The sequence below is a fragment of the Cupressus sempervirens genome, chromosome 2, assembly GCF_028749045.1.
Source record: "Cupressus sempervirens isolate cs-2001-9-10 chromosome 2, ASM2874904v1, whole genome shotgun sequence".
NCBI lineage: Eukaryota > Viridiplantae > Streptophyta > Pinopsida > Cupressales > Cupressaceae > Cupressus > Cupressus sempervirens.
The window spans coordinates 28,067,643-28,084,745 of NC_143119.1; the positions used below are offsets into that span (position 1 = coordinate 28,067,643).

The 17,103-nt window shown below is 34.3% G+C and overlaps 1 protein-coding gene across 2 annotated transcripts in view; it reads left to right on the plus strand.

The window, feature by feature from the left end:
- The window catches only part of LOC149570912 (uncharacterized), a 138,788-nt gene that overhangs the window by 53,658 nt on the left and 68,027 nt on the right, over positions 1-17,103 (plus strand). The window contains exons 4-5 of one of the 2 annotated variants that reach the window (XM_089812472.1): positions 8,772-8,818; positions 8,964-9,054. Coding sequence is in view for 1 of the 2 variants with exons in the window: in XM_089812474.1 (XP_089668600.1) it covers positions 8,772-8,818 (47 nt within the window). In the remaining variant the exon portion in view is untranslated. The remainder of the gene's footprint in view (positions 1-8,771; positions 8,819-8,963; positions 9,055-17,103) is intronic. The other variant, XM_089812474.1, reaches the window with a different exon arrangement.

The following is a 17,103-nucleotide window of genomic DNA, read 5'->3' on the forward strand; positions in this document are numbered from 1 at the left end:
TTTGACCACTCGCCATTTCCACCCAGTTATTCGTCATGAGCCCAAATTGCAAATTTATACTCTTCTCATGACAGTGAACCAACACCCCAAGTTTCATTTTCCCAAGCGTCCATTTGCCCAATTTTCAAGGTCAATTCTGAACCCAATTTATTGGTTTCTGACTTGTTAACTTGTAGGTAATTCCAAGATGTCAACTTTGACAACGAATATCTTTTGACCCCAAATTCGTCATGAGACAAGATTTGATGGGGTAAGAGTATGAGGAAGAGAGAATCAATGGGTTAGATTCGAGAGCCCAGTTAGGTGTTTGGGTCAGTTTTCAAAGCCAGTTAAAGGACCTCCTGACACCAATTTGACAGTTTGTAGAAAATGATACAATGAGATTTTAATTATAAATTAATGCTCGAAATTAATTCCAGTGAATATTGAAAGGTAAATGGGCCAGTTTGAAGATTCAGTTGTTTGAGAACGGAATTTTTTTTAGCTAGACCCATTTTGGAGTTCGACTGACTGCTTCAGACTGACTGGATGTCTCAGGATCTTAAAGGCACCTTGAGTTATAAAGTGAAAATGATTTATGAAAAAAACATGGGGATATGAAATCCCAAATTTTGAGAATGTAGAGCATGAGCTAAGAAATTATAAAGTAGTAATTGCCCTTGCTATTAAAGGTAGATTATGTGTAGATTTACGGAATGCCTTTTGATGATGGATGCATTAGTGTTTTAATGAAGAGTTCAGTTGCAAAGGAGATCATGGAACCTAAGAGTTCTCCTCCAATTTAGACATCCTCAATCTTGTCATCATTTTTTAGAAGAAGCTTGTTTTCCTATTGAGAGAAAAGTGGGCTTTTGGAAGAAGGAAGCTATTTCCAATGGCCATGGGCTAGAATCTCATGCAACAATGTCAATGGAGGTAGGTAGTAGGCCAAATATATCATCTTTTTTAGATAAGTTTGTGAAATAGACAAATGCTTTTCAGATGAAATCTTTGGCAATTCTTATGGATTGTTTTTGGGAACCTTCAAGAGCAAAGGCTTCTTTTGATTCAAGGTTTGTTGGACCTTCCAAAAAGCAAGCTTGTATCTTGTCACTTGGAGCAATGTTGACCAGGCATTAGGAATAGGAGGAAAGACCTATATGCAATTTACATATCTAATTGAAGAGAATATTGACAAATTAGATTCTAACAAGATTAATAGCAGAACTAGCCAGTTTTCAAGCTCATTTTTTGAAATGTTTGAGAAAAATTAAAGTTATCATCTCACAACTCTATTCCTGATCATTTTTTTGATACTTCTCTAACTCAACTAGATGAGGATGAGTTTTTCAAAACACCTAAGGAGGGAAGCTCACACAAATTCAAAGGGAGCACATGACTACGAAAGACAAAGCACAAGGCAACAAAGGAAGTAGCCGGCTGAGATGAGGGAGCGACTTCAATAGTAAACCAATGGTCAATGCATTGAGGTAAAGCAGAGATCCACACATTCGTTGGAGGAAGCAAGGCAGTCAAGTTATAAAGCAATCCTGAGCAAAGAAAGCTCCACGCATTGAAAGCATGGAAGCAGCTGGTCAAAGGCAAAAAATGCCCATGTCATGAGAAAGATCCTACAGAAAAAGGAGAATTCACACATAGGGGAGTCAACTTTTGAGAAGACCCTGAGCAATGAAGGAATTGCCAAAGAAAATAGAAGAATCAATGCTGGTACAAAAAGAGCCGATGACCGATGCAAAAGCAACACATAAGGCCGCAACTTATAAATGGTAAAGCCCATGCAGTTGTTAAAAAGCATGCCATAGAAAAATCTACATGCAAAGAAAGGAGTAGATAACCAGTTGTTGGATGCATTTAGCTAGTGGATGATCGTAGTACACAAAATTTGCCCCTCCAAAAGTTCCTAGTGTTGATTGTGGCATAGGGAGCCTCTGGTTTTATGTTTTATGTTTTGTAGATTTTATTAGTGCCAGTTGTGCAACAACTGCTCTCGAAGCCTTGCAAGGTTATACGTTCAATGAAAATGAGTGGGATTCACTTTCCCTGAGGTTGCAGTAAGGCGATGTTAAAGTTTGAAGCGTTGTGAGAGCAAAGCAGACAACAAGAGGAAAAATTTAGTCCCATATTGCCGATGCGAGGATGTTTTATGACATTTAAATACCCCTCATTGCACAATGTAATATATCTTAAAGAGATAACACATTTTGAAGGATAACTCATTGTGTGGGGACCCACCATTCTGACTAGCTAGAGACAACACCAAATAAATTTTGAAGGAATATTCGCCTAGGAGAAGAGATGACATGAACATGGAAAGCTCAGTCACTGGAAAAGTCCAAAATTTGGCAATTCACCAAGTCGCTAGCTGAAAAAATCCAAGGTTTTCCAGTAGCAACATAGAAAATCACTGGAAAACCTAAAAATCTGGCAAGACAGTGATGGGTCCCATGTGGCGATGATGTGGCAGTGTCAATGAGTTATTGAACGACAAGTGGCAGCCCAAGAATAGATTAGGGGAGGACATTTGGTGAGTAGACTATGGAAAAGATGCTGATGTGGAATTCGAGTGTTGAGATCGTGACACGCAGATGACCGTGTGGCATTCGCTATGTTGCTAACTGAAGTTGCTCACCGGTTAAGCATAGCGACATAGCAAGTATGATATGGCACCCAGTTGGCAGGGATTGATGATGAAGCAGCAACGAGCCAATCATGTAATGACATGTGGCAACTTGGTCAAACAAAGTTGACCCAAAATGGAAGATAAGGGCAAAAAATTAAATGTTTTGTTTTGTGATATTTTTGAATGTGTTCCCTAGAATCATGTGCAGTTAGGTTTTAAATAAAATTGGAGGTTATAATATAGTTTAAACTTTGGAAAAGTTTAAATTTTTGCAAAATAAATGTTATGGAAGCCATGAATAGAGGCCTGAAACTTCAAAAGGGCATATCTGGGGTTATTTTTAACCGAAATGGGTGCTCCAATATACCATCGGAACCAAAACAAGATGAATTTTCCAAATCTAAAGTTGGCTTTTACATAGATGTTCACTGGTTTGTGATATAAGTCAATTTGTGATTCCTAGGGCATTCTCAATAGAATGAGCAATTTTCACCATTCAACATCAGAATTGGTTAGAGGGTAGTTTTAAAGGCTAGTTGGGGTCTGAATGTGGAGAAAATCAACTCTAAGTAGTTTTTTTTGCATTCTGGAGGTTATATTGAACTGATTTTCACTTTTTATCATGAGTTCACTTTGACATCAAAATCAGTTATGATGGTGAATTAAATATCTCAAATAGTTATGCCTTGTAGAGGCCAAATGATGAGGATTTTGATTCTTGTAGTTATAGAGAGAAGGTAGAGAGAGGCTTTTTCAGATTCTTGGGAAGGAATTCTGAGGGGACACATGTTAGTTACAAATTCAATTTGGGAATTGCCCTCTTGATATTTATGCTTTCTTCTTCTCTTTTGTAAGGGTTCAAATTTTGGAAAGTTTCTCTGGAATGAAGACATTTAGAAGAACTGGCCCTGGAATTGATAAAGTTTGAATGGAAGATCTGGGATATGTTGGTTCTAGACCATGAAGCCTTGCTTTGGCTATGACACCCCCTTCCCATCTCATCAGTTTCTCATTCCCGCCATTTTCTCTCTTGTATGATAGCATTTGTTCATTGTATAGTCTGGTTTATTAGGTTCTTTATGAGTTAATTTCATGCATTTTTATGTATTATTTCAAGGAAATCAATACAAGGAACAACAAGTGTCTAATTTCAATTTAAATCTTGTCTCCTTTCTCAATTGAGCTGTGATGTTTTATGGTCTTGGAACAAAGTGTCCAGATCATAATTGTAGTCCCTTAAGGCTGTATGTTGCTTGTAATTCAAGGAATTATGTAAATGCTTTAGAGATTCAACAGGGTTGCAGGTTTATTGAGGAGAATATCAGGTAAGAATGAGGTTTAGATCAAACATGGATATCCAATTTATAAAGTAAATGGATAGATCTAGAGTCTTGGCATATGATGTGTCTAAGGTATCCAAAATGCATGAGGGAGATTCATGAATTGCCTAATGGATGAGGCATTGATCTATTACAAGATCATAAGTTTGTTGTTCATACATGGTTTTCATCCACTTTCCCCACCCACATAAAATCGAATAGAATTCAAATCATCTTTACATGTTATGTTGAAGAGCTAGAACAGTTTAACCCTCACTTAGCTTGTGCATTCCATAGACTTGTAATTTGCTACTGCACTTCTTTGTTACTACATAAGTCATTAGGAGACATAAGGGTTTTCATTTGTAGTAAATAGGTTCAGATCTATGTTTAAATTGCATTGGTACCATACATTAGAACCTCAAGGTCCACCCACCTAAGTCTTGGAGAGCTTGAAGTGAAGAAGGGTCAAGCCTTATAGTTGGCCTAGTGTCTAAAATGATGTGTTGAAGATGGGAGTTAGCTGCCCCTAGATATGTCATATTCTCATCAGGGTAGTTGGAAACCTACAACATTTTCAAACACCAATAGGTTCCTCCTTAAGATTTAATACCTGCAACAATTTCTGATATCCTACCTACATATGTTCTTGTAGATTCATCTTCCAACATTTTGGCATCTTGAAATGCACAAATCCAACTTTGTATCCTCAACTTCTTAGAATGTTCATTGCCTTCAAAACTAGTTTTTGAAGCTTTCCAAATGAAATGTGAAGTAACAAGTGACTTTACTTGATTTTATTCAATTTCAAGAAGTGTAGTCAATAGTGCTTCTCTTGCTCTCATGTCGCACATAAAAATATCTCTTTCTTCCTTGGTACAAGTTTCTAAATCCTTTTCAACAATGATTGTCTTTGCTGATTTTGTCAAGATCCAATATCCTAGACCCATATATAATAGATGTGTCTTCATCTTTTCCTTCTAGCTATTGTAATTTGTTCCATTGAACTTCAGACTATCTTTTCTGAACATGCTTGTCACGACTCTCCCAAAATTGTTAAACTTTATCTTCAAGGACTTGATGGTCTGATACCAATTGTTAGAAACAATAGTCCATCAAGATAATTGGGGGGAGTGGGTGAATCAGTTATCCAACAATTAAAATATTTATCTTCTTTAAACAAACTTAACCATTCAACCAAAGTAAACAACAACTATAATAAGATGCACATAGACAATTACACTAGATATATTAACTAGGGAAATCCTTGATCAAAGGGAAAACCCCGATGAGAATGATACCCACAAGATGATATACTAATATAAATATTCCTTGTTAGAGGATGGACCCTGTTAGGAGTCTATTAAAACATTTGCTACATATGAGTCCCTGTTAGGAGATTTTAGATCCCTATTAGGAGATTCCAACCCTGTTAGGAGTTGTAATACAATGTATGCAAGAAGAGCCCACTGCCCAAACATGCAATTTCAACTACAAGAAGAGCTCACTGCTCAAGCAAGTAATTTACTATTATGTTCCTCTTTCCTTGTTCGGTTAACCAAACCAATCACTGTCAGACCTTGTAGACCAGGTGACTGACTTCAAATCCAAATGCCAAACCTCAGATCACACAATAAAACCTTGACAATGAAGTTTCCTTCACTTCCACTCTACTATGCTCAACTTCTCATTCCAATCTTACATAGTTACAATCACTTGCATTCTTACATATTCACTTCCATGATAAAGGAAAATGTCCTTTCCTTATATCTGTAATCAACTAAAATTGGCCCTATAATATCAAATTGCTTAACCATTGCTTCTATTGATCAACTTAAGAAAATTCATATAATCATAGAATTTCATCTAGCTTATGGTCCTTAATCATTTATTCATTTCTATAAGATGTTAGACATTTGAATTTATTCAAATGTTAGACATTCTTATTAAAATTCAAATTTGAACCCCTTTTGTAAAATACACATGAATATTCATTTCAAATAAATTGAAAATTGACATTTATCTCCAAAAATGAATTTTATATTCAAAATGGGATCTTTATTCCATTGTGAATATTTTATTCATAGTGGGTTCAAGGAAATGAATATTTTATTCATTGTGGTGTCTAATCAATATAACACCCTTTTAGTTGCAGGATTGGACATCCCTTACCACCAAAGTACTATGCTGATTTTCATTAAATGGCAATTCGGGAGCGTGAACTTGAGATGATGTCTGCAAAGTATATGCTCTAGTTTTCACTAAAAGTCACTACTAGTTTGAATGCAATAACTATTAAGAAAATCTAGTTTATCCAAAGGAAAGATGACTATCAAATACTTAGAAGGAAATTCTAATTATTTAGCCATATACCTATGCACCTGCTGCTGCAGGAACAGTGACTGGTTCTGTTTCCAGTGGCTGCAGGAACAACAGTTTTAACTCTAACTTAGAAAACTAAGTCTAACTTCTACTTACTAAAGTAAAACTCCACCTTTCGCGTGGGCCCCCATGGAAGAATGAAGGAAAGACAAACTTAGATAAAAGTGTAGAAACTTAGCAAAGGCATGTATTCATCAAATATGCAGTATTACAATAACTTAGAAAAAATAGTAAGATGTTTATCAACTCTGTCTGTCTATTCAGTACTTAACCTCATAGATACAAATGAGGTCTTATTTATAGAGAAGAACAACAAACTCCTAAAACTACGAATTCCTCATGAAGGAAAGTTAGTTACAACTTTAAGACTGCAAATATACAATTGGAAAGACATTAATTCTCCCTTAAATTCCCCACAAATATAGAGATCATAGCAAATGCTAGATTTGCTCATTTATCTATCTTCAAACAGCTTTCCAGGAATCCAAGTATCGTGCTTTGCATGTTTAACTAATTGCTTTTATGCTTACTTCCTTGCTCGGCCGCTTTATCAGGTCCCACTTGGTTATTCATTAAAACAGATCCCTTCTGACTTTGTCCCCAAGTCTTCTAGTTGCAACGGTGTCATAATGCTTCTCCTTAATGTCATCAATGCTTTAGCGCTATTCCTTTGTAGTTTGTTTAACTCTGCTCTGCTTGTATCCTACGATCAACATTTAATACACACAAGACTTCCCGCAAACATTTATTTTCATTTATTAGTTTATAAAGAAAAGACATTAATTATTCAACTAACAGTTTTTGCAATCTCTTCAGCTGCAGGAAGATCTACCCACATCAAACATTCATGAAGAAAGATTTTTAACACAAAATGAACCCCTTTTTAAATATAATTCCGATTATCATTTTATGCCCTATGTCCATACTTTATACATCAAAAGTTTAAACTTTTTTACTAAAGGATGATAAAGTTCAACATGTTATAGACAAATGTTCACAAAAAGGGCTAATAAAACTTCAATTTCTTTATGTCATCATGTGGGTTTAAGGAATTGAATATCTTATTCATGTTGGATGGAAATTAATATTTTATTCACAATGGGTGGAGATGAATATTTTATTCATACTGGATTCAAAGAAATGAATATTTTATTCATAGTGGGGTTAAGAAAATGAATATCTTATTCATGGTGGATGGAAATTAATATTTTATTCACAATGGGTGGAGATTAATATTTTATTCAAAGTGGAGTTCATATATTCATTTTATATTGAAAGTGGATTCATCATATATTTTTTAATCAAAGTGTTCATTTTAATATTCAAAATGCTCACTTTAATATTCAAAAATGCTCCTCCATTTTGAATTAAATAATAAAAATGGACCCATCCACTCATCTTTGCATGAATCTCCACCCTTGATCATGAGACCCTTGAATTTGATCGCAACCATCCATTTTCCTTTAAAATGGAGGCTCTTCCTCTCTTAAGGACATCGAATGTTGCTTATTGTTATGCTATAGGATTGAAGATCTTATGCTTGTGGAAAATTACTATCCTCTAGTCTTCATTCCTCATGCTTCTTGCTTCTCATTCTAGTAACAAACCTAATCTAAATAGGGGATTTTTTTGTAATCTCTCATTCTTGCTTGCATCTTGCAAATCATTTATAGTTTACTTGCATTGCATCTTTGAATCTTCCATTTTATTGTGTACATTGTGATGTATTTGTGTGTTTGGTTCATTTAAGAGCAATATTTGTATAAAACACACATCATGGATAGGAAGCTATAAGCTGCCATCTAAGTTCTCTAATTCATAGAGTACCTTGGATATAAGGGTCTATAGAAGTGTGACCCACTTTTATTCACACATTTTTGGCTGGTGCCCACCGTGGGGCTTGAAAGCCTCATTATCTTGTTTTTTGTAGGTTTGAAGATGCTTCAAAAAGACATCCAACGATCATCATCAATGGAATGAGCATTTGAGAAACTTCTTCCTCATCTCATTCGTATTCTTCTTCTTCTTCCTTCTTATGTTCTAAAGTTAAAAAAAATTGATCAAAATTCTCTTTTATAATATTTTAATGATTTTTTCATAAAAATCATAAAAATAGATCAAATCAAGGAATTTTGGTCTAAAATTTTTATTGAAGGTTCTCTACGATAGGGAAAAATCACATGCAAAGTTTCAAAATTTTCTGATAAAAGCTCTATTTTATATAAGTTTTTAATGATATTTCATATGTGAATTATTTGGGGATGCAAACCAATGAATTTTTCTTTGAAATTTTTATTGAAGGTTCCGAAAAATAGCTTCAAACTACAGTAAAAAAAAATTCAGATTTCTCAAAGCAACAATGTATTTTTAATAATTAATTTATTATTTTTAATAAAAAAATTCATTTAGCTTCCAAATCAATAAATTTTGAGCTAAATGTTATTGTGCAGGTTTGGGATGCTTGCAAGAGCTTAGAATAAAAATTTCAGTCTTTCAGGTTTGGGATGCTTTTAGGAGCCTACTATAGAAATTTCAGATTTTTATGATCATTAATTATTTTTTAGTAATTATTTTATAATTTTTCATAAAATAAAATTTACAACCCAAATCATGGAAGTCTAATTTGAATATTTTATTACAAGTTTGGGATGTTTCCAAGAGGTTTTCATACATATCAAAAAAAAAGGTGAAGACCCTTAAAAATGCGCCTAGCCTTTGCTAGCTTCGAACAAGGTAAGCCTAAACCTTTGTTGTTTATTTAAATTGTGGCATTCATTTTCAAAACCTATCATAAATTAAGAGGGTTAATTCAAAATTCAAATTTGGTATTAGGCCTATGATCTTCACTTTTATGGTGAATCAGAATGCCAAACATATCAAGTTTGTTATGAGAATTAGCTAAGGAATGAAAAAACTCCCTATTGTTTTCAAACCAAATACTTGTTGAATACTGCTTGTCTTTCAAAACTATTGATGAACTTCATCTTGAAACACTTGAAGTCAAAATATTTGTTTGTATTGCTTACTAGGGGGAGTCTCAACATTTGGATTTCCTTTGCTATGTCTCTAGTGCTTGAACTTTCTTAAGATGGCTCTTTGGTCTATCTTTTCTTAGTCTTTTCCACCTTCTTGGCCTATGTCAGTATACTAGGACCTTTATCTAGGCTGAAACGGTTACCTTGATCTCTTATCTACACTCTTTGATTGGGATAGTTGTTCACTTATCCTTACTTATCTATCAATTTTCCTACTTGGCTATTTGGCTTCTTGCCTTGCTCTTGACTTGAGTTGCTAGTGTCATAAGTTGCTTGGACACTTTGCTTGACAGGTCACCACTCATTTCTACCTCTACTTGACAAGCGAATACTCTACCTTTTCAAGTTTGGACATCAAGATATCTTGTGTCACCCTATTAGCTCCTATTAGCCCTTGTCACAATTGATATTTTATCTACCACTAGGGGCTTCCAATCTTTTGACACTAGACTACAACTACCTGTAGATGATCCTGAGTTGCTTATTGTTGCTAAGAAGTTTCAATATCTATATACTCAATGCAACAAGTTAGAAGAGATCAATAACCTCATTTACTCTAGTCTCTCTAGGGACCTAATGAGCACATACTCTTAGTATGAGAAAATGCTAGATGAGCGAAGGGAATTCTCTCATGAGTCCTTCCTAAGGCCTTTGCATGCGCATACACCCTCTTCTCCTGCATCATCTTCTTTTAGGTCTACATGCTTTACTCCAAAACATCAATTGTGTTCATCTACTATATATAAATACCTCTTTAGAGAGAAAGAAAATGATGTCTCCTTTGAGCCTATTCCAAACTTTCATGACAAGCCTATCTTTGACCAAGACAATGATGAAGACATAGATGCATGTTATTCACTTGAGAAATAAAAAAATGATTCTAGAGATACTCTTGAGAGGAATTTTACTCCCTTGGAAGATTCTTATTATAACATCTTGCAAATACTCCTTGCTAATGAGCCCCTCATGCTGCCTAAGTCTAGCTCATATGGAAACCCATTCTTGGATGTTTATTGCACTTATCATCAATCCAATGAGCATGCTACCTCTAATTGTATTGAGTTACTACATAGAGTCCAAGAACTTATTAATGATGGGATTGTTGATATCTCTAATGACTCATGTGATGAGGATACTTCTCTTGAGCAAGATCATATTGATGAACCTATGTCTAGTAGTGGCTCTATTGATACCTCTACTTCTTCCAACATTCACATGTCTCCTAAAGCTTCAAAGCTTCCCAACATTCCTCCATCAAACAAAGAAACTAATGCTTTCCACACTAGCTATTCATATCCTAAAGGGTTGCCTCTAAAAGAGAACCAAGCTAAATGCCATTTGGCTGAAAAAAATTTCTATGCTACTAAAGCCAAAGGTGCTCAAGATTCGATGCATATGCTATCTAAAGAAACATGTCAATATCAAAGTTTCCCCTCTTGTTCCACTTCTCAACATCCACTTCAAACATATGCTCAAGCTTTAAGTGCTCCCATTAAAAATGTTGCTCCTATCAAAGCTACTCATGAGTCTATTGATGATCTTGACCATGTTGCTCGATCTAAAGATATTGATACCCGTTCTCACTATCCATTTGCATCTCCTACGTCTATCCTTGATCCTTATCCATCTAAGATAAAGCCTTGAAAACTCCTTTCCATATTTGGGCCTTATGTTCCTCCATCTCCATTTTCCAGTTCTAGTTCATCACCCAGTTCATCTATTTTACCTCAAGATCAACGAAGATACACACACTTGAACTCTTCACATAAAGCTTTCCATCTAAACCAATCATATCAACCTTCTTCATCCACAAATCCCAAGTCTTTTGGAAGCAATTTTGGATGATCAACTCAAACACAAAATCATGAGTCCATCTATAAAAGTTCACAATGTCTCCTCTAATCAACATGTGAATGCTAAGAAAGAGAATGCACAAAAGAGACTGCAAAGGTCCACTATTGAAAAATCAAAAAAAGTATGCATTCCTAAATCCATTATTGAAGAATTACATACTAAAGCATTAAAAGGAAAATCAAAAGCTATATGGATTCCCAAGTCTCTTTTGAAAGACATGAATATTGAAAATACTTCAAGGTTGACATTCAAGCTTCCAAAGGCTTCCAATCCACCATCTTCCAAACATTTTCCTAAAAAGGTTTCAAAACCTTTCACTCCATCTTCCTCCCAAATTACTTTGATGCTTCATGCATCTAAACTTCAAACTATTTCGTCCATATTTACTCCATCATTTCATTACCCTTCAAGGTGTGTGTCAATGTTGATCTTGCCCACATTTTTGTCTACCCCTACACATTGCTTTCAATACCCTATTAACTATCATTCCACCTTCTATCCTATGACCTTTTATCCTTCCATCCCACTTATCTCATTCAAAGCTTAAAACCTTATGCTCCATATACCATTTCTACTATCTCCCTTATGTTACCCTATCAACATCTTTGAGCATACATTTATATGGTCTTTGCTTATCATGACTTATCTTTCCCATAATAGCACTATATAACTTGTAAAAGCTTGAGCTCTTTCTTAAAAAAAAAAAGGGAAAAAATTAAAATGTGCCTTGGTGAAAACCACTTCTTGTAGCACCTTGGTAGCAAAAGTAAAGAAAAAATAAATTCATCCTATGGTGAAAACTACTTCTTGTGACACCTTGGATAAGTACCATGATGAAAACCTGGCAAATAGGCGCCATGCATAATTCTTCCATAATCCATCCATTCCCTTTTCTCTCTTTGATCTTGACATTGTTGAACTATCCAAGTGCATTGGCTATCTTATCTATTGCTCACCCTATCTTGCTCATTCACTCATATTCTTCATATCTAGTTTTATTCCTATTACTATCTTATCACTATCCTATCCACTTGAATCCTTGATCTTGTTACTACACTCTCTTAGCATGTTCACTCTATGGATAGCTCGCTCTCATGACATCTTTTCATTATGCTCTTGCTATTGGCTTCTATGCCTCTATGCTATCTCACTTATTGACTTATGAACCTAGTATCTCTTGCTCCTATCTTCCACTACTTATCCAAAATTTGCTTCATATGGCTATATTTACCTAGCTTGAGTACTCTTGAGGAGTCAGTCCTTGAGGATTGCTTTTACTCACTTCATACTCCTTGTCTCTCCATCTTTGCTTATCCATCATCTTTCTGTGACATCATATCCTAAGCCTTGCTAGACATTGGGTCAAATTCATGTGATCGCACTTGAGAGCTAGTAAGATTTCAGTCATTCTTAAAAAATCCCAAAAAAAATCAAATATGATGCTTAAAAAAAAACACCAAAAAAATAGAAATTCCTAGTTTTTGTACAGTTTCTTGCTTTCTGCATTTTTATGCTTTCGTTTGCTACTTCTACTTATGCATATGCTCTCACACTATTCAAAAGACAACCTGCCAAGTCTAAAGGGTCATATCTTGATGCTTTTCAATAGTCTCTTGTGTGTTAGTCACCAATTTTTCCAACTGTGTCTATCTACTATTGCCATCTTACTAAATAGATGCTCTTACTCAAGAATCACTTGTGCATCAGTCACTTGTTGTTCTAATTGTGTTTGCCTACTGTTGCACTACTATCAATGAGATTTAAGTGTTGTAAATTCTTGAACACTATGCATTAATGCTATTTGAGCTATGCTAAGCTTTAAATTAAAAAAAAATCCAAAAAAATCTTTAAAACATCAAAAATACAAAAAAATCATATACTTCAAAATGTCCTTAATACTGTTTGAGCAATGCTGAGCTTTTCTTTGTGTGTTTTTCTTTCTCTTTATCATTCCCCTTTCAGAAACTCGAGGATGTCTAATCTGACTAGAAGAGTGAGGATTGGGGGCATGATCTTTTCTTTATATTATGCTTGATGGTTTATTTGCAATGATCTAAAGAATCCATATAAAAGGGGTGTCTACTATAAGAGCCTCTATCTCATGTTGGATGACTATGTATACCTTGACTCATTTTATATGGACACTTTAGTGAGGTTGGTTCTTCTCCTTGTCTATTTGAGTGAGTTCTCTATGCTATAGTACATATTGATACTCATCCTCTAAGTGAATGTACGGGTCACTGCGAGTATACTTAGCAAACTTCTATCTCAGGTTATGAACACAATGGTCATTGTGGACAAAAAAATTCTTGATTACTTAGCATGAGAAGGATCTCTCACGTTTTTGGTGTACTTGTATGCAAGAAACATTCTGGTCATCCTAGTGTTTATGCTTTGATGCTTATGTTCACTTGCTAAACCAAATGGAATAGATGTTCTAGTCATTCTAGTTTCTTGTGCCTTGATGCTTACATCTCATTCCAACATAACTTCACCTAATGTCATATTCATATTCTCATGATAGAAATATCAGTGAGGGTTGTCTAATATCTTGTGGCCTTATTGCAAATTCTCAATGATAAAAACTAATATGAAGGACCAACATGTATGCATCGCACGAGTACACCTTGGATTTTCATATTAGCTTGCATGTTAGGTTCATTTTAGCTTTTGCATCTTTGAGTATTTGAAGAGTCTCCTTTTATCTATCTAGGACGTATCACTCAACTACATTCACTTTTCTTCCTTCTTCTCAATCATGTCTCCATATCTTTCTTAATCTTTTCATTTCATCATCTCTCTTCAATATTCTTATTTCGACCTACTTGCCACTTTACTTAATTTTTACATTCTGGATTCATTTTCAGGATCAAAATCTAAATTCATGGGTCAAAAGCTCATTTTCTTTTCTTTTCTTATGTGTAGTTGATTGACTATTAAGGTCTATTCTTCATCCTGGGGCAATTACCCTTTCTTCTTCTTCATTTTCCATCTCTCTCCATCTCTCTCTTTCTTCCATTTCACTTCATTTCCACTTTCTTCTTGATTTGACCTATTTCTCACGCTTCATCCTTCTTGGTCAAACTGGGGCATCTCATCTTTTAACTGTCATCATAGAATTTTGTTTAACTAGATTTGATCAACTTTTGCTCCTTTCTACATCTCCTCTATCTCATTTCAATTTCAATCATGAGGGGTAGGAACATTTTAAATGCTTTGCTTTCAGCTGTTTGCTACTAGTTGTTTGCTATTTTCTATTTGCCCTCAGTTGTTTTCTACCAGCTGTTGGCTATCTACTATCTACTTGAACTTGTCAGTACTTGTCTTGAGTTATGATTTTTCTCATCTCCATTTTCTTGACCATTTTATTTGGAGCATATGATTGACCATTTCCATTTGCTCTTAATCTATTTTCTAGTGTTTAGAACTATTGCTGTCAGCCTGATCACTCAATGCTTTCTATATCTATTGCTATTATAGTCTCTTTATTCTTTGACTACATGTGTTCCATATCGATCACACATTCATTAGAGAATGACTTCATTCTTTGAAGTTAGAACTATCTATCTATTTTCTATCGTGACTTCTTTCATTTGATGTGTTCCCATATCAATCACACATTAGAAGATGAATTCCTAGCTTCTTTCTATTCTTTGACTACATGTGTTCCCATATTGATCACACATTAGTCAAAGAAGGGCAAATGTAATCAGCCAAAATTGGCCCCATAATATCAAATTGCTTAATCATTGCTTCTATTGATCAACTCGAGCAAATTCAGATAATCATAGAATTTCATCTAGCTCATGCTCCTTAATCATTTATTCATTTCTATAAGATGTTAGACATTTTGAATTTATTCAAATGTTAGACATTCTTATTTAAATTCAAATTTGAAGCCGTTTTGAAAAATACACATGAATATTCATTTCAAATAAATTGAAAATTGACATTTATCTCCAAAAATGAATTTTATATTCAAAATGGGACCTTTATTCCATTTTGAATATTTTATTCATAGTGGGTTCAAGGAAATGAATATTTTATTCATGAGGGGTTTGAGGAAATGAATATCTTGTTCATGGTGGATGGAAATTAATATTTTATTCACAATGGGTGGAGATGAATATTTTATTCATAGCGGGTTCAAGGAAATGAATAGTTTATTCATAGTGGGGTTAAGGAAATGAATATCTTGTTCATGGTGGATGGAATTAATATTTTATTCACAATGGGTGGAGATTAATATTTTATTCAAAATGGTGTTCATATATTCATTTTATATTCAAAGCGGATTCATCATATATTTTTTAATCAAAGTGCTCATTTTAAAATTCAAAAATGCTCCTCCATTTTGAATTAAATAATAAAAATGGACCCATCCACTCATCTTTGCATGAATCTCCACCCTTGATCATGAGTCCCTTGAATTTGATTTCAACAGTCTATTTTCCTTTAAAATGGAAGCTCTTCTTCTCTTAAGGACATCTAATTTTGCTTATTGTTATGTTGCAGGATTGAAGATCTTATGCTTGTTGAGAATTTCTATCTTCTAGTCTTCATTCCCTATGCATCTTGCTTCTCATTCTAGCTTTTATTTATGCATATAACTTAATACACCTAATCTAAATAGGGGCTTTTTTTTGTAATCTGTCATTCTTGCTTGCATCTTGCACATCATTTATAGTTTACTTGCATTGCATATTTGAATCTTCCATTTCATGGTGTACCTTGTGATGTATTTGCATGTTTGGTTCATTTGAGAGCCATATTTGCTTAACCCATACGTCATGGATTGGAAGCTATAGGCCACCATCTAAGTTCTCTAATTTATAGAGTACCTTGGATATAAGGGTCTATAGAAGTGTGACCCACTTTCATGCACACAATATCAAATCCATAAAAAAATTCCCTAAGTCGGCTGTTAAACATCCTTAATTAATTATTATAGGACCACATTAAGAACACGTTAGATTTAGTGATAACATTAATCTTCCTTCTTGCAACTTGAATATCTTTCTATACACATAATATTAGGATAAGCAAACTTAGCCACGTCATCATGTGTCTTCTTTGCATCTTCAACCTTGATTCTCAAAATAATAATTCTTCTAAGAGATATAAAAAGCCTACTAGAACAGGCCTCTGTAAACTCTATCTTAGAACAAACATCACCAAAACTTACATAACTTCTTCATCTAACATTAATTGCATATACTAGATATTTATAAGTATCTCTTATAACTTTAAATAGTGAGAATACTCAACTAGCCATCTGTACCAACTTGATCTTACTACTATGCTTCTATCAAATACCATAGAGAATTTCTATGTTGACATCAATGACAATCATAGTCATGAATGTAACATATCTACAATACTCCTCCATAGGAATATCATTAACATTCATTCTTCCAACAAAGGTGTGGTAGAAAATAATCTATATTGGAAAGAAATAGATGATGGATTGATGATTTTAGTAATTTTTGTTGATGATATCATATTTGGAGGGAATGATGATGAAAGTGACAAGTTTGTAGAAGAAATGAAGAAGGAATCCGAAATGAGAATGATTGGAGAGATGAAATACTTCGTAGGATTATAGATTATGTAGGACAAAGAAGTAATCTTTATTTCTCAGACTAAGTATTTGAAAGATCTACTGAAAAGGTTTGGTTTGAAAACATGTAAACCAGTTGGAACACCCATGGTAACTAGACAGAAGTTATCTTCAAAGGATGAGACATCTACTATTGAGCAGAAGAAGTATAGATCTATGATTTTTGGGTTGCAATATCTGATTCACATAAGACTAGATATAGAAAATGTAGTTGGAGTTGTTGCAAGATTTCAAGATGAACCTAGAGAAGCACATTTTGCAACAATCAAAAAG